Source organism: Anomaloglossus baeobatrachus, chromosome 7, assembly GCF_048569485.1.
Source record: "Anomaloglossus baeobatrachus isolate aAnoBae1 chromosome 7, aAnoBae1.hap1, whole genome shotgun sequence".
In the NCBI taxonomy this organism is placed as follows: Eukaryota; Metazoa; Chordata; class Amphibia; order Anura; family Aromobatidae; genus Anomaloglossus; species Anomaloglossus baeobatrachus.
This window is the reverse complement of record NC_134359.1, coordinates 103600817-103624238: the sequence shown is the minus strand read 5'-3', so window position 1 is coordinate 103624238 and position 23422 is coordinate 103600817. Positions and strand designations below refer to the sequence as shown.

The following is a 23422-nucleotide window of genomic DNA, read 5'->3' as shown; positions in this document are numbered from 1 at the left end:
GCGCCGTCCGATCAACTTTGCGGCATTTGGCTGAATCTGGGCTGAAAGTATATCCCGGTACACTTCAGAATTCATCCGGCTACTCTTGTCTGCTGTTATGTCATCAATAAACACAAGTGACCCAGTGCCATTGAAAGCCATGCATGCTCATGCCATCACGTTGCCTCCACCATGTTTTACAGAGGATGTGGTGTGCCTTGGATCATGTGCCCTTTCTTCTCCAAACTTTTTTCTTCCCATCATTCTGGTACAGGTTGATTTTTGTCTCATCTGTCCATAGAATACTTTTCCAGAACTGAGCTGGCTTCATGAGGTGTTTTTCAGCAAATTTAACTCTTGCCTGTCTATTTTTGGAATTGATGAATGGTTTGCATCTAGATGTGAACCCTTTGTATTTACTTTCATGGAGTCTTCTCTTTACTGTTGACTTAGAGACAGATACACCTACTTCACTGAGAGTGTTCTGGACTTCAGTTGATGTTGTGAACGGGTTCTTCTTCACCAAAGAAAGTATGCGGCGATCATCCACCACTATTGTCATCCGTGGACGCCCAGGCCTTTTTGAGTTCCCAAGCTCACCAGTCAATTCCTTTTTCTCAGAATGTACCCGACTGTTGATTTTGCTACTCCAAGCATGTCTGCTATCTCTCTGATGGATTTTTTCTTTTTTTTCAGCCTCAGGATGTTCTGCTTCACCTCAATTGAGAGTTCCTTAGACCGCATGTTGTCTGGTCACAGCAACAGCTTCCAAATGCAAAACCACACACCTGTAATCAACCCCAGACCTTTTAACTACTTCATTGATTACAGGTTAACGAGGGAGATGCCTTCAGAGTTAATTGCAGCCCTTAGAGTCACTTGTCCAATTACTTTTGGTCCCTTGAAAAAGAGGAGGCTATGCATTACAGAGCTATGATTCCTAAACCCTTTCTCCGATTTGGATGTGAAAACTCTCATATTGCAGCTGGGAGTGTGCACTTTCAGCCCATATTATATATATAATTGTATTTCTGAACATGTTTTTGTAAACAGCTAAAATAACAAAACTTGTGTCACTGTCCAAATATTTCTGGCCCTGACTGTATGTTTAATGATTAGAAGAGGTGGGGACTCGAGAGAAGCGCGTGGCACCATTTTTTTTTTTTTCGTTTAAAGGGAACCTGTCAGGTGCAATATGCACCGAGACCACGAGCAGTTCTGGGTGCATATTGCTAATCCCTGCCAGGCAGTCCCTGTATCTATTAGCATACATAAAGAGATATTTAGAAAAAGTATTTCTAAAGATCATTTCTGATATGCTAATGAGCGCAGGAACTAGTTGCAAGGGTGTTATTTCCCTTGGCTAGTCGGCCCCATTAGCATGTAAGCACGCACCTACGGGGTGCAGCCAGGCCCCTTTAATGTTTGGACTTGCATATTGGAGACTCCATCGCTATATGGTGCACACTAGTACCGGGCAGCCCGCCTGATCGAATAGTATGGGCGTGTAATAGGTTGCTGACTGGGTTACTATGCGCCTGTAAGTGTGAATGCAGCCCTATGTAAGCCACTAGTGTGCAACTTTACCATCCAGCGATCACCCCTTCCATATTCTGGAGTTGTGTGAGTGATTTGCTCCTCTTGCACCTGTGATACTTCCATCTATTGGGGGTTTCGCTGCACCCTGTTAGTGCATTAGTTTTTCTTGGCCTGAGCAGTAAATCACTGCTTTATCCTGCTGTGAGTATTCTAAAATGCTAATGAATGCGCAGCATCAGCAATATGATCGATCTCACCGCTCTCTGCTGACACTGTGCCCAATGGTGGATTTCTGCTCAGTGCACATGATCAGAAGTCCCGCACTTCCAGTCATGCATAGAATGAAGATGGGTATATGCGTCTCGGCTTCAAACTGGTGTAGTGCGCATGATCGGCAGTGAGAGCAACCATGCCTCTGACGCTGCGTATTCATTAGCATGTTAGCACGTTTAAAGGTGCGTGCTCTCATGATAAGGAGCCTAACTAGCAAAGGGAACTATCACCCTTGCGAATAGTTGCTGACCTCATTAGCATATGATAAAAGATCTTTAGAAATACCTTTTCTAAAGATCTCTTTATTTATGCTATTGTATACAGAGATTAGAAATATGTACCCAGAACTGCTCGTAGCTCTGGGTGCATATTGCACCTGACAGGTTCACTTTAATTTTATTTGCAAATGTTCCTGCAGCCAATCATGCTACGTCTCCATTTTTTTTTTCAATTTATTTCCTTAGCAGTAATACGTGTCCAAATTTCTATATTCATTGCTTGCATGCCTTAGCGTCAGAGTGCAGCTGTATATTTGTTAGAGTTTATTTCATGTTCAGTTTGCAACTATTCACATTTGTCTGTGAGGAAGTGCTGTCAGTTTTCTCATTTGCAATTCACATTTCGCATGTCGGCTTGTAGATTTTTTTTTACAAAGTGCTTAAAAAGTCTTGCTCTTTGAGCTAAAATATCATCAATTTTTGTATGCATAATGTCATGGAACAATAAAAAGGTGAACTTTTGCATAGTTACATACTTGTAGTTACTGAAAAAGGATTTGGAAAACGACACACGTCCATCATGTTCAACCTTTTTTAGATGAATTTACATCATACCTTGCTAAATTGTTTATGACCCTCAATGCCATTTTTATTAGATTACCATGAATATTATAGTATATAGCCCTTTTTGAATGCTGTCACTGTTTATGCGATCATACTTAACATTTTCTTGCATTTATACTTGGACTTGAACTGACTGGAATAGCATTTCCTACTTAGTGTAAGGAGGCACATGTCACTTAGAAAAGGCACCATGTGCAATAAAGGGTGCATGTATCTTAATTTGAGATGTTTTTGAAATTAAGATTACATTTCAAGATTAAATCCTTTATTCCAAAAAAGGATTTTTTCGGTATTTGTGATTATTTACTTTCACTTACAGATTAGTAATGGAGAGGGTCTCGTAGACTCCTCCCATTATTAATCTAGGGCTTAGTGGCAGCTGTGAGTTGATATTAACCCCTCATTACCCTGATTGCCACCACACCAGGGCAATCGGGAAGAACTGAGTAAAGTTCTGGGATTGTCAGATCTAATGGATGCGATAATTCTGGGCTGCAGCAGGCTGCTATTGTTAGGCTGGGGTGTAAAAAGCATGGGCTTCCCCTGCCTGAGAATACCAGCCCCCAGCTGTCGGGCTTTATCATGGCTGGGTATCAAAATTTGGGGGAGACTGCGCAACATTTTTTAAAATAATTTATTTACATATTTTTTTAAAAAAAAAGTCGCATGCGGTTACTCTTACTTTGATACACAGCCTAGATAAGTGCACGGCTGAGGGCTGCAGCCTGTAGCCATATGCTTTATGTGTGCTGGGCATCATAATAGGAGTTGACCCCATGCCAATTTTTTTATTTATTTATACTAGACCCACAGACAAGTCTGTGATTGGAAGTGTTGGACACGCTGTCACACAGCATGGGGGCGCGTCTGACTGCCACCAATAACAAAATGCGGATGGGTGGGGAAAGCAGTGCATATGCATGAAGGCTAATGCGCAGTCTTGGAAGTGAATCAGCAGGAGGAGTTACAGCCGCATTGGAGCCTTAGTAAGTATAGCTTGCTTTATTATTTTTTTCTTTAATTTTCCTTTATTTTTTTTGTTTTCCCTACATGCTGGATTCGGATCATTAGCCGTAATTCCATAAGAATTCCGAGCCCGGGCCCGATACTTGGGTAAGTTTGAAATTGTGTGGATGCTGACCAGTCCAGAACTGCCCATCACTAATCTTAATGAGTTTGGAGCCTTCTATTTAAGCAACACTGGTGTATTGTGATTGTGTGCTACTCCAGTCTTGATTAATTGGCCTCTACATCCTTTTTTTTTTAACTCTATTTTCTGTGTTCACCTGTTTGTTATTTTCCACTTTGTGAACGGCGTTTAGCAATTTCAGATGTTTAAATCTGTTTCATGTAATTTTAAAAAGGTCACAAAATTTGATGTAACTTCACTCCTGTCCACCCTGGTGTCTTTTTTAGTACGTCAAGATTTGGCTCAATAACAAAATTGTCACCACACAAAAAAAAGAATATTAGTATAATCTGAATTTATTGAGAACAATGCATATTTTGTTCGGGTGACTGAAAGATTCTAAAGGGTACTTTGCACACTGCAACATCGATAGCCAATGCTAGCGATGCCGAGCGCGATAGTACCCGCCACCATCGCACATGCGATATCTTGTGATAGGTGTCGTAGCGAACATTATAGCTACGGCAGCTTCGCATGCACTTACCTGCCCTGCAGGCTGCCAATAGAAGCGGAGGGGCAGAGATGAGCGGGTTGTAAACATCCCGCCCACCTCCTTCCTTCCGCATTGCTGTCGGGATGCAGGTAAGGAGATGTTACTCGCTCCTGCGGCTTCACACACAATAATGTGTGCTGCCGCAGGAACGAGGAACAACATCGTACCTGCGGACGCCCCGACATTATGAAAATGAATGACGTGACACCGATCACCGATTTTTGACTGTTGCACGCTCGTTCATCTTCTCTCCTAGGCTTTACACATTGCGACATCGTTACCGGCGCCGGATGTGCGTCACTTTCGATGTGACCCCGACGATATCGCAGGTGCGAGGTCGCAACGTGCAAAGTACCCCTAAGGCTATGTTCCCACATTGTGTTTTTGTAGAATTTTTTTTTGCAGGAAAAACTTGCTTTATTGGCAGTAAAGAAGCTGTTTAAACAAAAAAAATGCAAAAAACCGCTGAAAGAAAAAACACTGAAAAAGTGCAACGTATGAACATAGCTTTAAACGCTGAAGATTTAGGTTTTCTGTTGAATCAAACAAAGCAGTGAACAAAACAGTCATGATAAAACAGCAAGAGTTAGGACAGATCAATGGAAAATAAAATTGGAGAGTGACTTGAACCCACAATCTTTGACTGTTCCTTGGCGCTTGGTAGGATCTTACCTCTGTCTCTAGGAACCTGCGCAAAGCTCTTTTCTTTTTAATGCTTTTTCTGCGAACGTAGACTGCGAAGGTTAGTCCCATGATGACTATAATAAATAACCCTCCGATAACGCTTGCTGCGATCAGGGGAGTTCTGCCATTAAAAACAGAAAACATGATATTCAGTTATATTGACACTGACAAGAAGTATATTAACAGGAGTGATGATAACAATGTATCAGACAAATCAGACTGCAGAATCTATTTCTTTTTTTTCCTAACTGTTGATAATGTTATAAATTGTTATAGAATATTTTATTACTATCTTGTATAGGGATCTTTGTTTACGTTATTGGACATCTTTATGTTATCAATTATGTACTCAACCTACTCTGCAAGATTGATCAATTACTCTCAAATGGGTTGTTGTTATAACCTGGGCTTCGATTCTCCCAATGCACAAAGACCAAACTAAGAGGGTGCCACATAACCGATCTATATGTTTTTGTTGTGTGGCGTTAAGGTAGAAGAAAGGATGCCAAATCTAGTCAGCGTCGCTGGGAATTCATTTGCAAGGAAACATTATTAACCACTGGGCTAACATATAGAACTACCTCTTGCCTACTGAAGGTGCATATAAGAACTCTAACCATAGCATTCATGGATCTTTGAATTCATTTGCTTCCATTGCCACCACTCCACTGAAACCTCCCTAACCATAATTACTAACAACTTACCGCCGAAGCAAACAGACAATTATCTATACTCCTTCTAGACCTGTCCTTTACCTTTGACATAATCAACCATTCCCTCCTATCACAGATCCTCTCTACCCTTGATATCAAAGATCTTGCCCTCCACACATGCCTATACTACCTCCTCATTCCACCTTCTCTCTTTCAGTGTCCCTTAAAGCTCTTCTCCATTTATTCTTTTGCCCTGAGTCAACTCATAAAGTCCAATGGCTTTCGGCACCAGCTATATGCTGATGACACTTTGGCACAGATGTCATCTCTCTGCTGCCAGAATCCCAGAGTGCCTATCAGCCATATTCTCCTTCTCATCATATCAAGAGCTCAATGTGGACAAAATCAAACTCACCATCTTTCATCTATCCCACTCAACTTCCATACCCAATCTATCACAATAAATGACATCATGTTTTCCCCTGTACCGATGTTTGCTGCTTCAGTTACCCTAGACTCTACCCTGTCCTTCAAACCACACATTCAAGCTCTTACCCTCTCCTGTCGCCTCCAGCTTAAGAATATTTCCAGACTCCACCCTTTCCTCATCCATGAAAAAATGTTAGTGCACGCCCTCATCATCTCATGCCTCAACAATGTCAATATCCTCCTCTGGGGCCTCCATGCTAACTCTCTCACATTACTCTAGTCCACCCCTAACTCTGCTGCTTGAAAAATCCATATCTCTCCTTTCTGCTCTTCCCATTCTCTCTTCTGCAAATTCCTTTATTGGCTCTCAATTTTCCAATGTATCAAGTTCAAACTACTTACACAGTCCTGCAAAGCCATTATTAACTTCTTATTACCCTGACTGCCAGTGCAACGGGGTAATGAGGAAGAGCTGGATAAAGTTCTGGGACTGTCGCAAATAATACGGCAATTCCGGGCGGCTGCTCAATGATATTTTAAGGCTGGGGAGAGCCTAATAACCATAAGCCTCCCCAGTCTGAGAATACCAGACCCCAGCTGTGGGGCTTTATTTTGGCTGGGTATCAAAATTGGGCATGCCATTTTTTAAAAATGATTTAATTAATTTACTGTACTATATAGACCCACCCACCGTCGTCTGTGATTGGTTGCAGTCAGACAGCTATCACTCAGCATTGGGGCACGTCTGACTGCAACCAATCACAGATGACGGTGTGTGGGAAAGCAGTGAATATGTACAGTATGAGCCTAATGAGTGGATCCAGAAGAAGAAAGATAGGCCGCGGGAGCAGTCTGATAGCTGTGCTGCGCCGGTTATTGGTGAGTATGAAGCGTTGAGAGAGAGACAGAGACAGAGGGACAGAGAATTACTTTATCCTGGAACAATGTGGGAGACCCTATGACGCTGCGCCGCCAGCCAATCACAGCAATGCCACAACCAAGATGGCTGCGGTATTACAGTGATTGGCTAAGAAGCCCAGCATGTTTTGTGGCTGCAAATCAGGTGCCAAACCTGCTAGGCGGGACATCCGAATATAGCGAGGCGAATACACAAAAACTCGCAATGTAACAAGTAACCCAAATACCGTACTATCCGTGTGAGTAGCAAATAGTAATGATTACACTCGCTCATCACTAACTGTTTCCAGTTTAACTTTAAATATCTGAAGAAAAGTCCTCCATGAACAATAAGCAACTTGCAGATACTAAATTTACTTGTAACCCCAAGTTAGGCCTACATCACACGTCAGTCTGTTACATGTCCAATTCATTATTTTTGCATATAGATCCCGAATCTATTACAAGAAATGTGCCTCTATATATGTGCTTTTTTTCAAGGACCAATTGTTCAGCCCCCCCCCCCCAAAAAAAAAACAAAAATTAAACAAGTTCTACTTTGGGCTGTGTTGTGAATCAATCTCCATTGCAATGTATGTGCTGTCAGAATTTTACTATTTAATAGGAGAAGCTAGACTTTTTTTCATATGTAAAAAATGAAAGCAATAAGGAGTATATAAACTGAGATATGGATCAAAAATGGGTACAAAAAACTAAAAAAACATGGACTGATGGATGAAACAGAAAATCTATAAATCTATACAGAGGATTTTACAGACAAAAACTATTTCTATTTGCATGTAGCTCATTCAAAGATAAGTCCAGGATTACCTGTACATGGCCATTCCATTCCTCTTTTACTGAGAAATCAGTGTGAACGGATATACAAATGAGGCTGAAGAGCTATTTGTAGATCTGAAGCCTTTGTTACTCCAGCTCTATTATTACAAAAAATGTTCAGTTTTTTTTTCAAGGGAACCTGACAGCCAATATCTGCTGCTCGATCCATGGGCAGCATGTAGGGTATGTATCAGGACACGCTGCGTCCTGGACGCAGCATGTCTTCTACTATGGGGCCACTAATGTTGTCCACAGGAGACTGGTGCCCGTGACCATGATCAAGGCTCTGGCTGCTGCAGACTTAACCTTTATTCTAGAGGTGAAAAAGGGAAAGTTGGACCCAGCATGAATACTAGTATTAAAAAAATCTTCTTTATTGAAATATTATTTAAAACACAAACACACCAATAACGGGGTCAAAAATGAACACGGGAAGCTTGACGCGTTTCGGACTGGGATTTTTTAAAACAAAGAGTCCTTAATCATAAGAGATCAGATGTTCAAACCGGCCTCCATTAAGTGGTCAGTTTGAACATCTGATCGCTTATGATTACAGATTCTTTTTGTTTTTCATATCCCAGTCCGAAACACGTCAAGCTTCCCGTGTTCTTTCAGGTCCTGAGCAGGCGCACTTTGATCTGCCCTGAGCAGGGCAGATTAAAGTATTGTAGTGCACCTGCGCAGGATCGGCGACTGTGTATGATGTAGACGCATCATGCACACAGGCTTCATAAAGAGGACGAAGATGGCCGAAAGAGGCGCAGGCACCGGAGAACAGAGACGCCCCATATAGCTAACCGTGCCACCGTTAGGTAAGTATTATAAAGTGTTTTTTCTGTTCTCACAGCGGCCTAGGGATCTTATATACAGCATGTTACAATGCTGTATATAAGAGCCCGGTGGTGGTGGCCGCAGCTTATTTGCCAAAAACGTGGTGACAGGTTCCCTTTAAGGCCACGTGCACACATTGAGAAATGTAATCAGTTTTTTACCTCAGTGTTTGTAGCCAAAACCAAGAAGAAACAATCAGAGGAAAAGTATAATAGAAACATGGGCACCACTTCTGTATTTATTACTCATTCCTGGTTTTGGCTACAAATACTGAGGTCAAAATAACTCACCAAATACTCAATGTATACACGTGGCCTAAAACTTCTTTTTCTTAATTAAATTCTCCCAATTGATAATCAACAGAAATTAAGTGTTACATTAATCTTTACTATTTACAAGTATTCTAATTAGCACATTATCCTTATGATTTTAATTAGATGTCATGGATGGTGTTAAATAGTAAAGTAATAAGACTTTATTGCAAAAGCAATGAGCGCCTAATAGAGAATGAGGATCTTAAAGACACCCACGTCTCGGCTGTGACTCAACAATAAGTAAGGCTGCAGTGAAAGCCACCGACATCAGCAGTTTCATCCCTGATAAAGCAGCCTATGGAAAGTCTGCGCCATAACACATCTATTAGAGAGGTGGCTTTCTGTGCATAGAGATAGGCAGTCAATTATCTCTTTAATGAAGCGATGCTCTGATTACAAAGACGCTGCAGTTTGCTTCCCCCGATGCATTAGTTGTGCTGTACAAGTAGTACAGGGTTTCGTAAAATTACAAAGCCTTAAGAACCTCAGTGACGGGGTCTTATCTTATTACCGGATGCAGCATTAAGTTAGTAAAAATGGTTTGCTAATTCAGCCAACACACAATGCAACAAAGTGAAGAATCACAGTCCTGATAACATTAATACTCTCCCCAGCATGGGAGCCGAGCTTACGAATTACATGAGCTCTCAATAACGTTCATGGTCTCAACATTCTATGGTGGAATACAAACAGAACAAGCGCTGTCCTCCTGCCCAGTCTAGTTACAGCCGTAATGTCACTCCCAAGATGGACCCTGTGGAGGTGGCATAATGACCGTGTGTGCAGTGATTATAGAAGCATCCAGGGGCCTGTAACTTCATCATTTATGACAGATACAGTTAGCAATACACATATTTTCATCAAATGGTTGGGGATGCAACTAAAAGTTCTGTCTGTCAACCTGAGCATTTACTGCCAGTGATGGAGATTATAATTTCCAACATTTCTGTCCCAAATCTGGCCTTTTTATCGCCAATCATGGGACTTCCCAAAGCCACCTCCAAAATGCCCTTTTTTGGGTGAAGTCAGCATAAACCTTGACCATTTTTGTGATTTGTTTTTTGGGGGATTATTGTGGCAAACCTATGCAGACTGTCACAGCACTGTCTGAAGCACAACAAAAACACACCACAACAGCACCATCACACACAAGGGGGAGACCAGGAATACAATAACAATGGTGGGCCCTGGCACTAGTGAGAGGGTAGATGGCCACCTCCTGCCATTATCTGCCACTGTACTCTACATCCTAACCAGACCCTATACAGGTTCTGCAGCTGTCATGAGCAGGAACCTGAAGCCCTGAGAATACCCTACAATAGTCATGGCTACTGAGTGGAAAGGCAAGCTCACTAGACCTACCGCTGCACTAATACAATACAAGGGCAGGTGAGACAAACAGTGGAATAACAACCAAAATGTAGACGATACGATGTCAGGATGAATCCACCAAGGTGGCCACCAGGATGAAACCACCAAGGTGGCCAGAATAGAAATTTAGTATAATCAGCAACGATTGCTAGGAGACCTTGCTCTTTAAACACAAAGGGATGAGGCTACAGAGCAGCTGCAGCTGTTATACACTGCTGGGAAGCTGCTAGCAGTAAAACTGACATCAAGGGGAACCTGTCACCGGATGTTCATAATACTTACCTAACGATCGGTGTGGAGCAGACTGGTTGGATGGGCATCTCTGTTCTCCGGGTCCCGCGCCTCCGCTTTCAATCATCTTTGTCCTCCTTCTGAAGCTAGTGTGGATGATGCGTTCTACGTAATCTACACTAGCCGACCGTAAGGTTCTGCGCAGGCACACTTTGATTTGCCCTGCTCAGACTGTCAGAGCACTAAGAGAAACTAAACAACATTTAAATATAGAGTCCCAGATGGAGATGAGAGGCTCCAGTCCTAAAGCTGTCACTAGTCTTAAAAAACAGGGAGACGACCGTGACACAGACTCCTTGTCTTACAGATACCACAAGTTCTTCCTGAGTTACTGGCTTGTGGGTGGCGTTTCACCACTCGTCAGAGCCCAGCATGGCTCCTGCATATTGTGCTCTGCAGTGAAGGAGGGAACAGGTAGATATTGGGCTGTGACAAGCGGCGAAACGCCGCCCACAGCCCAGTCAGAAAGACTGGAGCCGACCGCGGTGATGTCAGGTCAACAGGAAGTTGAAGTGATATCACCAAACATCAGGGGTCATGGAGCCTGGGGGGGTCACGCGAAAGGGATGAGCGAAGCACAATAGCGCCACTCACAGGCCCTATTGGCAACACAAGTTATTTGAACGAAACCATGTTTCTCAACATAATATTGATGTGCCTATGAATACTAACTAGTGAACCACCCCTTTAAGGGGAAAAAGAACAGCTTTAATTCTTGCAGCACCAGCTGAAAAGAAATCTGCATGGTTAACAGGAAAGCATTGCAGCTCCAACCAGCGCAGGTGTGTGTGTAGTCACCTACTACAACCTTCTGACCCCTAGAATAGGAGAGGGCCAATATCTGTCTTGGTAGCCCCATGAGACTTTCCCAATGCTGATTGTTTCTTTACTTATTTTCATTTAGTATTTATTATGTAATTTTGGATATCTTGTATTCTTTATGATATCTCCCCTAAAAATAAGTAAATTACAAATGTATCCAAAAGTTATTTTACTTATATAAACTATAAACCTGATGTGGAACACTGAAATATCTTTCCCGGAGAGTTCAAAGACATATTGATTTCTCCTATTTTTTTTTACTAATATTAATGTTGATGCAATTGAATAAAGGGCCATCTTTCTTTAAAAAATACATTTTGCAGTGTTTTAAATATATTTTGTGAATTAATTTTTCCAATATTTTCCCATGGCCATATGATGATCACACAGGTGCAGAACTTGCTGGGGATAGCAAAGCATCATTGAATTAAGAGCTGAGCTGAAGCTCTCAGCAAATTTTTGTGGGTTCCTACACTAATACATCATATATGTATATACATAAAAAACACCAAAAAGAGGAATAAAAATCCTCCAAAAAAAAATAAATCCTCGTTTTGGTGTTTTTTATGTATGTACATATATGATATATTAGTGTAGGGACCCACAAAAATGAGGATCCGTGACGTGGATTGTTGGCTTCCGTACTATGGCCATATTACCTACCAATACCTCATATATTTATTTATTCTTTTGCACAGAATATTTAATACAGGATGCAGCCAGGCCTCTTAATGTTAGGCCTTGCATATTATACTCACTGTCCGTGCATGGAGCACATATATAGTACTGGCGCAGCCCGCTTGTGTCGCGGGCGGAGGAGGGGACGCTGCGCTCTCCCACTGCTCGGGTCCGGCTGCCGCTGCTGCTGCGGCCTGCTGCTGCTGCTCGTTGGCTCGAGCGATGGGCCGGATCCCGGGGACTCGAGCGGCGCTCCTCGTCCGTGAGTGAAAGGGGTTTGGTTGTTGGGATAGTCTATTGTCCGTGACGCCACCCACGGTTGTGGTGATTGTGTGGACACCACCGCTGCTCTGGCTGGGGATCCCGGGAGTGGTGGTATGGAGTAGCCAGTTGTTGATTTGCCCCTCCGTGGGTAGGGGATTGGTGGTCCCGGGGCCCAATGATGGGATTGGGATGGTGGACAGGCGGGTTATGGGGCCTGTGGAGGTGCAGGGGCAGCGTTGTGCCGCACGGCACGGAGGTACTCACTCAGCCAAAAGATGATGACCAAGTTCTCGGTAAACAAACGGCTGGTTGGACGGTTCCCTCGGACGGCTGCGGTGTTGATGTGCCCTGCAGTTAACGGTGACAGTCCCTTCCCTGCACCTATGTTCAACGTTGGTAGCGATGGATTCCCACCGGTAACCCGCTCCCCGACTTGGATATGGGCCGGAGGAGCCCCACTCTTGCCCGCAGGCGCTGGCCCTGGGAAACTGGTGCCTTGGCGGTGGCGGTGTCTCCCCTTAACGGTTGGACTGTTGCCTTCAATCGGGACTTGGTTGTTGGGAGACCCAGTGGTCCCCTTCACTGACGGATTTGGCAAATTATGGCGACTCCTAGCCTTGCCGGGATCTGAAAGGCCCCTGCCCTGGTGCAGACTGTTCTTTGTATACCGCTCCGGTACCGCCGGGTCACCACCCGCCCACAGTCCTTTCGGCAACCTCCGAGCAATCTCTCCTGCAGACGGTCACCGCTGTCTGTCAACCTTGCTGTCTCAGTCCGGGGCACACACCAACTTCAGGCTTCTTTGCTGTCACTTTCTTCACTTTCTACTTCCACTCTGTCACTTGCTCCTCTACCACTTCACCAGCTTCACTCTAACTTCCTTTCACTTTTTCTGCCCTAGCTGGACTGCCTGGTTTTCCCGCCTCCAGGGCTGTGAACTCCTCGGTAGGCGGAGCCAACCGCCTGGCCCACCCCCTGGTGTGGACATCAGCCCCTGGAGGAAGGCAACAAGGATTTAAGTTTTGACTTTGGTGTACCTGCAGGGAATGTGGGGTGCGTGTTGTGTTGTGACCTGTGACCCCTGGCTTGCCCAGGGCGTCACACTTGCATCTATTGTGATGAAGCGTAACTAATAGGCTGCTTACTAGAAACTGTGAACCTGCATGTGTGAACAGTGACCTATGCAAGCCACAAGTGTGCAATTTTACCATCTCCCTTTGCACCTGTGATGTCTCCATTTAATGGAGGTCTTGCTGCATCCTGGCAGGGCATTAGTCTTTTTGGCCTGGGCAGTTTACATCTTCTGCCATTAGTCTGTGAGTGTTTGCTTAATTTTTGGAGGATTTTAATTCCTATTTTTGGTGTTTTTTGTTGTCCAGATCCACCACAATGGGTCAGATGGAATGGAACCAGGGCATGATAAGTTGCGGTGTACCTTAACCCAAAAGTCTTACTCCAGTTCCTGAATGAAGTAAGATTAGTGGTGAGGCACATGGAACACTTCTCAGACATGCCTGATTCATTTAGTAGAGGAGCATTTGACTCCGGATTGCACCCTCATCAATGCTAACTTTGATTAAATGGGGCCAAAACATGTATATAAATGTTACCTATTGCCACAATACAGCATCTAGTAAGGCTACACAGTCTAACAGTTGCCTTAAGTTACCTAGGAGGTATCTAAAAAGTCTACATTACACGTGTGACACAATAAAGTGTAAAACATAATTAAATTGTCTCCATCTAATGTAGATGTTTGATATAGAAGGGTTAATAGTTTTCTATACTTTTAATACTTTATTAGTACATTTTGTTTAATATATACCAGTCTCAGTCTCATAATCAAGGTTTTATTTTTGTTTAAATATTTTCTTATCTTATATGTCAGTCTCTAAGTTTTCTGAGTGAACCTCCAATTGAAACATTTCATGCAGTGTTATATTGGTGTAACGGTTGTCACTACCTTATGGGGTCGCATGAACAGAAGGGTAGTCAGAAGAGGTGGGGTCTGGTAACAGGAGGTCAGGTATAATCATAAGGGGTAAACAGAGACGTAGTCAGGGCACAATCCGAGGGTCAAAATACCAGAACAGCATGTAGTAGTAAAAGGGAGCAAGCAAAGATGTAGTCAGATAACAGTTCGGGGTCAAAGACAGGAGAACATGTCAGGAACAGGGAGCGGGCAGAGAGAAGTCCAATAACAGTCCGGGGTCCGAATGCCAAGATCAGAGTACAGCAGACACACAAACTATGGCATGCTCAGTAAAAAAGCCTCAGCAATTACATAGGAGATGGAACAGCAGAGTAACCAGAACCTCCCAGAACCAACCTGGCCTCCAGAATAGTGACCAAGCTGCTAGTTCATTAACAAGGACGGCGCCGCAGAGCATCTCAAAGGACAAGATTCTCTGCACAAGGAATTGACACACTGTCAGATCTGTAAGCGATGCAGAGCATCTCCAGGTCTGTGAGATGCTCTGCAAAGAGAATCATGACACTTGGTTTATAAATGGTATAAGTTATGTGTGCACAGGTAAATAAACAGAAACTGATTTTGCTCACAATAAGGCCGGTTTCAGACGTCCGTGTTTAATCAGGTACAAGCTACATGCATGGTTATGGTCATATGTGTGTCATACAGCCCATACGTGCCCCTGTGTGACATATACCATAGAAAACACGGGTCTTTTACATAAAAAGACTTTCTATATTCACCTGTATCGAGCGCTGTTTTCTTTGGCTCTGCTGCCTCCTGCTTCTGACTCCCGCTCATTATCTTCATTGATTATTCACTGCATTGAGGAGCTGGAAGCCACAGCATTGCAGGGACAGCACTGGGTACAGCACTGCCGAGGACAGCATCGCGGGGACAGTTGAGTATTCAGCAAGCAGTGTGTGTGCAGTGACGTCCAGGAGGTCATTGGAGTTCCCAATGAACTCTGATGACTCCTGATGACACCCCCGCAACACCTGCACTACAGCGGGTGACAGGACGGTGACTTCATGGGTTCATCAGAGGTCATTGGGAACTCTGATGACATCCTGAACATCACTGCACACAAACTGCTTGCTGAATATTCACCTGTCCCCGAGGTGCTGTCCTCGGCAGTGCTGTCCTCAGTGATGTCCACAGCGATGCTCCTGCTTCCAGCTCCTCAGTGCAGTAAAAATTAAAATAATGAGCGGGGGTCAGAAGCAGGAGACCGCAGATCCAAAGAGAACAGCTCTGGATACAGGTGTATTTAGAAAATCTTCTTATTTAAAAAACCCGTGTTTTCTCTGGTCCGTGTCACACTGATGTCACGCGGATTACATCAGTGCTGCCGGAGAAAAAATAGACATGTCTCTGTGTGTGTGTGTGGGGTCACAAGAGGTTGCACGATCCGTGTGAAAACACAGACGTGTGAGTAACAGTATAGAATAACATGGGTACGTGTGGCATCCATGTTAAAAATGGATTTCACGTGTACCTGAAACACGGATGTCTGAAACAGGCCTTAGTGTGCATTTCCTTTTTCCAAGTGCTTGCTATCTAGAAGGCCTAATTCAATTAGGACCTCACTGGTGATCCCGTAATCTTGTACCGCCCCGCGGGCACGGCCGGCCGCCGAGACGCTCGGATCCGTGCTCGTACGGTGGGTGGCTCGAGCTCTTCACGGACCCGGGGGACAAGTTGCTCTGTAAGAGGGGGAAGTTGGTGCTACACGCGGGGACTCTGGTGGGGAGTTCCACGGCCGGGGCCGCGGTGGTTAGTAAGGGATTTTTAAGTTCGTGACGCCACCCACAGGTTGTGGTGAATGGATGGACACCACCGCTGCTGTTGACTAGGCCTCCCGGGGACGGTGTTGCGCAGCTTGGTGTTGACCCCTCCGCGGGTAGGGGAGTGATGGTCCCGGGGGCCCGAGGGAGGCGCTGAGGCGGGGAAGCGGGTGCGTGCTGGGATGTCGGTGCGGTGCAGTGCGGTGCGCGGCCCGAAGGCATTGGTGTACTCACTATGACACAACACACTGGAGTCTCTGGTAAACTAAACGGGATGATGAACGTGGCTGGAGCTTCTCCCTTAACAGGTTGGTGGTTTCCGCCTTTCTCCTGCACCTCCTTAATGTGAATGTTCTGACTCCTATGCCTAAGCAACGGTAGTCCGGTCCCCGGCTTGCTGGGTGTCAGGAGAGCCCTGTTTGCCCGCAGACGCTGGCCCTTTGGGTCTCTATGCCTTGGCGGTGGCTTTACCCTAAAAGGTTGGGCTGTTGTCTTCAGTCGGGTCTTGTGTGGGAAAGGTCCTAAAGTCTAGTCCTCAATCAATTGATTCGACTTAGCCCAGTGGTTTCTGGGCTTCGTACTGGGTCTGAGTACCCCTCCTTGTGCTCCGGTTTCCAATCGGTTCCCCGGTTCGGTACCGGCAGGCCACCACCCGATCCCGGTCCCTACAGTTCCACTGGCTGTAATCCCAGCTAATGCAGGCGGCCACCACCGTCTGCCTCTTTGCCAAAGGTGACTGGGCTCCAACACAGCCACCTGAGTAGACTATTGGCAGGCCTGGTCACAGGTCTGCCCTTGAACTCAACTTCTCTCCTCCACTGTCAAAGATACTCTCTACAACTACTGTTTTCACGCCTCCAGGCCTGTGAACTCGTCGGTGGGCGGAGCCAACCACCTGGCTCCACTCCCCCTGGTGTAGACATAAAACCTGGAGGGTGGTGACAAGGGTTTTGAAGTTTGGCTGCTGTCACCTTTTTAGGGAGGGGGTGTGTGTGCATGGGACTACCTTGGACGACCTGACTAGTCCAGGGCGTCACATTCCCCCTTGGTTTAATGCAGACCGTCCGTGGACTGCCCGTCCATCACCTGTTTATTTTGTAACTATAAAAAGATAAAACATTTTTAAACATTATGCATTTTTTGAATCTTCCCTTATGGGAGGGCACATACTTGAACGTTGCAAACTGTTACATTTTTATTAATATGGGAAAATGGGAACGGGTCCTGTTATGATCCGGAACCATGGAAGACCACCACAAATCATTGGCAAAAGGTGACAAGAGCATTGGCAACTAATCTGGCCGCCATCCCCTTACTAACCATCACAACATCACAACTAGAAGTAGCCGAGGGGTGAACTAACATCCTGTGCACCGCGAACCCAGCTGGAGAACTAACTATCCTAAAGGTAGGAAAGATGAATAACTATCTGCCTCAGAAAATAGACAAGAATAGCAAGCCCCCCACATTCAAAGACTGCGGTGATATAGGTAAAACACAATACACAGGTAGATGACAGGATTAGCAAAAGGTGAGGCCCCCGCTGACTAAAATAGGAAAGGACAGGAAAGAGACTGATGGTGGCCAGAGAAAAACCCTGCAAAATACCAACTTCCTGATAGTACAAAAAGGCCCTCAGATCGCTCGATCTGAACTCCGTCCTATACCAGGTGCCCTTGTCATACCAATGAACAGAAAACAAGATTTATAACAAATTCAACAAGCCACAAAAACATAGTCCCAAAGGAGCTATACTCCACACAGAACTGCAGGGAGTTCCTCAACAATCCACTGAGGGGGAAAATCCCTGGAAGGAAATAAATTGAAACCAACCACAACAAATGACAAACCCAGATAAGCAAAAGAACCAGACAATAAATAAAGAGCAAGCACTTATCTGGAGTAGATGTGGTGTAAAGCAGGATTAAGCAGGCTGGAGATACAAAGAACAACTGACATCCGGCAACAGCCTGCAATCAGACCAGGACTTAAATAAGCAGAGATTTAGCAAAGGAAACACCCACTGCACAACACACCTGGTCCAAGTCCAAACCATTCCTGGCCACCAGAGGGAGCCTCCCAGCAGCCAAAACATAACTCACAGTCACAACAGTACCCCCCCTTTGAGGAGGGGTCACCGAACCCTCACCCACGCAACCGGGTTGCTCGGGATGAGCATGATGGAAGGTGCGAACCAACCTGTCCGCATGAATGTCAGAAGCCACAACCCAAGAGTTATCCTCCTGCCCATAACCCTTCCATTTCACAAGGTACTGAAGCTGACGCCTACTGTGACGGGAATCCAGAATTTTTTCAACCTCATACTCCAGATCCCCTTGTACCAAAACAGGGTCAGGAGGCGCTGCTGCAGGAACTGCTGGCTCCACATGTTTCTTCAACAAGGACTTATGGAAGACATTGTGAATCTTAAATGACGCAGGCAGAGTCAAACGGAAAGATACAGGGTGGATAATCTACGAAATCTTATAAGGTCCAATAAATCTGGGATTAAATTTAGGAGATGGAACTCTCATAGGAATATTTTTAGAGGACAACCACACCATGTCCCCTACTTGAAACCGGGGACCAACAGTCCGACGCCGGTTGGCAAACTTTTGGGCAGTTTCTTGGGACTGAAACAATTTATCCACTACCTGCCCCCAAATCTGCTGCATTCTATTCACCACCGAATCCACCCCCGGACAGTCAGATGCCTCAAGCTGCCCTGAGAGGAACCTAGGGTGATACCCAAAATTGCAGGAAAAGGGGGACACCAATGTGGTAGAGCTAGCTCTATTGTTAAGGGCAAATTCAGCCAAAGGCAAAAACGAAACCCAGTCATCCTGATCCGCAGAAACAAAACACTGTAAATAGGTCTCTAGGGTCTGGTTAGCCCTTTCAGTCTGACCGTTGGTCTGAGGATCAAACGCCGAGGAGAAAGACAGCTGAACACCCAATTTGGAGCAAAAAATCCTCCAAAACCTGGATACAAACTGCACCCCTCTGTCAGAAACAATGTTTTCGGGAATACCATGCAAACGAACAACATGTTGGAAAAACAAAGGCACCAACTCTGATGAAGACGGCAACTTAGATAGGGGAACGAAGTGGACCATCTTGGAGAATCTGTCACAGATCACCCAAATCACAGTCATTTTCTGAGAGACGGGAAGCTCTGAAATAAAATCCATAGAGATGTGCGTCCAAGGTTTCTTAGGTACAGGCAAAGGCAATAATAGCCCACTAGAACATGAACAACAGGGCTTGGACCTAGAAAAAACTCCACACGACTGCACAAAACGACGGACATCTCGGGACAGGGAAGGCCACCAAAAAGAGTGTCTCACAAGATCCCGAGTACCAAAAATGCTAAGATGACCCGCCAAAACAGAGCAATAAACCTCAGAGACAACTCGGTCTCTCCATTGGTCTGGGACAAACAGTTTCCCTGTAGGACATCTCTCAGGTTTATCCCCCTGAAATTCCGCCAGTGCCAACTGCAGATCAGGCGAAATAGCCGAGAAAACGACACCATCATTCAGGATAGTAGACGGTTCGACAAGCTCCAAAGAGTCAGCACAGAAACTCCTGGAAAGGGCATCGGCCTTAACATTCTTGGTGCCTGGCAAAAAAGAGACCACAAAATTAAACCGGGTAAAAAACAAAGCCCACCTGGCCTGCCGAGGATTCAACCTCTTGGCCGATTCCAGATAGATGAGATTCTTGTGGTCCGTAAGCACCACAACTTGATGCCTAGCCCCCTCCAACCAATGCCTCCACTCTTCAAATGCCCACTTCATAGCCAATAATTCCCGGTTCCCAACATCATAATTCCGTTCAGAAGGAGCAAACTTCCGAGAGAAAAAGGCACAGGGCTTAAGTTTAACCGAAGTAGCGTCTCGTTGAGACAGAACAGCACCTGCTCCGATCTCTGAGGCATCGATCTCAACTTGAAATGGGCGAGACACATCAGGTTGCTGCAGAACTGGGGCAGAAGTGAATCGCCTTTTAAGCTCCTGGAAGGCCACAATAGCCTCAGGGGTCCAATGCTCCGCATTAGCTCCCTTCTTTGTCAAATCCGTCAGAGGTTTGACAATGGCAGAAAAATTGGCTATAAATTTACGGTAAAAATTAGCAAACCCCAAAAACCGCTGCAGGGATTTTAGAGAAGTCGGTTGCACCCAGTCGTAAATAGCCTGAACCTTAACCGGGTCCATTTCGATAGCGGAGGGAGACAGGATGAAGCCCAAAAAGGAAATCCTTTGCACCCCAAAGAGGCACTTTGACCCCTTAACGTACAGTGCATTATCCTTAAGTATCTGAAAAACATCCTGTACTTGCCCAACATGAGAGTCCCAATCATCAGAAAAAATCAAGATGTCATCCAAATACACAATCAAAAATTTACCAATAAGGTCCCGAAAAATATCATTCATGAAGGCCTGGAAGACGGAGGGTGCATTAGTGAGCCCAAAAGGCATCACTAGGTACTCAAAATGCCCCTCAGGAGTATTAAAAGCCGTCTTCCATTCATCACCCTCCTTAATACGGATGAGATTATACGCACCCTTGAGATCCAGTTTCGTAAACCATTTGGCACTCTTCACTCTAGAGAACAGATCAGACATCAGAGGCAAAGGGTACTGATATTTAACCGTAATTTTATTAAGAAGATGGTAATCAATACAAGGCCGCAACAAACCATCTTTCTTAGCAACAAAGAAGAAGCCAGCACCCAAAGGAGCAGATGAGGGCCGAATGTGCCCCTTCTCCAATGATACCCTGATGTATGACCGCATGGCATCATGTTCGGGCACAGACAAGTTGAAAATCCGCCCCTTGGGAAATTTACAACCGGGCACCAACTCAATGGCACAGTCACAGTCCCGGTGTGGGGGCAAAGAATCAGATTCCTGGTCATTAAATACATCACGGAAATCAGACAAGAAGGCCGGAACATCAACTGCCTGAGCAGACGTGGACGACACGGAACTAGCTAACAACAAGGATCTCCAGTCAAGAACTGGATTATGGGTCTGCAACCACGGAAATCCCAGTACCAAGGTATCCTGTAGATTATGCAATACTAAAAATGTACAAGTTTCCTGATGCGCTGGTGCAACTCTCATAGGCACCTGGGTCTAAAACTGGGGCTTATGTTCTGCCAAAGGGGTAGCATCAATGCCCCTTAAAGGAATAGGAGTTTGCAAAGGAACCATGGGAAAACCACAATCCCTAGCAAACCCAAAATCCATCAAATTGAGCGCTGCCCCTGAGTGCACAAAGGCAAATGCAGAAAAAGAAGACAATGAGCAAATCAATGTGACAGACAAAAGAAACTTTGGTTGCAAAGAACCCACAGTAACAGAAGTAGCCAATCTCCTTTCACGTTTAGGGCAGACAGAGATGTTATGAGAAGCGTCTCCACAATAGAAGCACAGTCTATTCTTCCGTCTGAACCCCTGCCGACTAGCATTAGAAAGGACCCTATCACACTCCATAGGCTCCAAAGGCTGTTCCACAGGCACAAAACCAGCAGGTATCTTCCTGCGCTCACGTAAACGCCTATCAATCTGAATGGCCAAGGTCATAGAGGCATCAAGACCAGAAAGGACGGGAAATCCTACCATTACATCCTTCACAGCATCAGCAATACCCTTGCGAAAAAGAGCCGCAAGCGCATCATCATTCCATTTGGTAAGGACCGCCCACTTTTGAAATTTCTGACAAAACGTTTCTGCAGAATCCAAACCCTGAGTTAAGGACAACAAGACCTTTTCTGCTTGGTCCACAATATTGGGTTCGTCATATAATAATCCCAAGGCCTGAAAAAAGGAGTCCACATCATTGAGAATCGGATCATCAGACGCTAAAGAGAAGGCCCACTCCTGAGGGTCACCACGCAGCAAGGAGATAACAATCTTAACCTGCTGTACGGGATTCCCTGAGGACTTAGGGCGCAGGTCAAAAAATAATCTACAATTATTTTTGAAGCTCAAAAATCTCGCCCTATCTCCCGAAAAAAATTCAGGAACAGGAATCTTAGGCTCTGAAAGGGGAGTCTGTGCAAGATAAGACTCTATATGACAAACCTTAGCATCAAGATGAGCAACACGCTCACCCAATTCATCCATGCTAGAAAAAGAAATCATCCACAGAACCCAAAGAAGAAGAGGAAAAACACAAAAAAAAAAAAAATATATTTTCTCAGCAGCTGTTTTTTTTTTTCTTTTTCTTTCTTAAGAGTACCCTTTAAATTTGTTGGCCGGATGTACTGTTATGATCCGGAACCATGGAAGACCACCACAAATCATTGTCAAAAGGTGACAAGAGCATTGGCAACTAATCTGGCCGCCATCCCCTTACTAACCATCACAACATCACAACTAGAAGTAGCCGAGGGGTGAACTAACATCCTGTGCACCACGAACCCAGCCGGAGAACTAACTATCCTAAAGGTAGGAAAGATGAATAACTATCTGCCTCAGAAAATAGACAAGAATAGCAAGCCCCCCACATTCAAAGACTGCGGTGATATAGGAAAAACACAATACACAGGTAGATGACAGGATTAGCAAAAGGTGAGGCCCCCGCTGACTAAAATAGGAAAGGACAGGAAAGGGACTGATGGTGGCCAGAGAAAAACCCTGCAAAATACCAACTTCCTGATAGTACAAAAAGGCCCTCAGATCGCTCGATCTGAACTCCGTCCTATACCAGGTGCCCTTGTCATACCAATGAACAGAAAACAAGATTTATAACAAATTCAACAAGCCACAAAAACATGGTCCCAAAGGAGCTATACTCCACACAGAACTGCAGGGAGTTCCTCAACAATCCACTGAGGGGGAAAATCCCTGGAAGGAAATAAACTGAAACCAACCACAACAAATGACAAACCCAGATAAGCAAAAGAACCAAACAATAAATAAAGAGCAAGCACTTATCTGGAGTAGATGTGGTGTAAAGCAGGATTAAGCAGGCTGGAGATACAAAGAACAACTGACATCCGGCAACAGCCTGCAATCAGACCAGGACTTAAATAAGCAGAGAGTTAGCAAAGGAAACACCCACTGCACAACACACCTGGTCCAAGTCCAAACCATTCCTGGCCAGCAGAGGGAGCCTCCCAGCAGCCAAAACATAACTAACATTCACAACAGGGTCCTTCACTCACCCACCCAAACAACCTGAACCTTGATGCTACCCCTAAGAAGTGGACAGCACCCCTCTTCCCCAGTCCAGGAATGGGCCCAGGTAGTGTTTAACGGGAC

At 45.0% G+C, this 23422-nt stretch overlaps 1 protein-coding gene across 2 annotated transcripts in view; it reads right to left on the bottom strand.

The window, feature by feature from the left end:
- ERBB4 (erb-b2 receptor tyrosine kinase 4) overlaps positions 1 to 23422 on the bottom strand; it is a 1420891-nt gene that overhangs the window by 294726 nt on the left and 1102743 nt on the right. For both annotated transcript variants that reach the window (XM_075317538.1, XM_075317539.1), the window contains exon 17: positions 4988 to 5120. In XM_075317538.1, coding sequence (XP_075173653.1) covers positions 4988 to 5120 — 133 coding nt within the window. The remainder of the gene's footprint in view (positions 1 to 4987; positions 5121 to 23422) is intronic.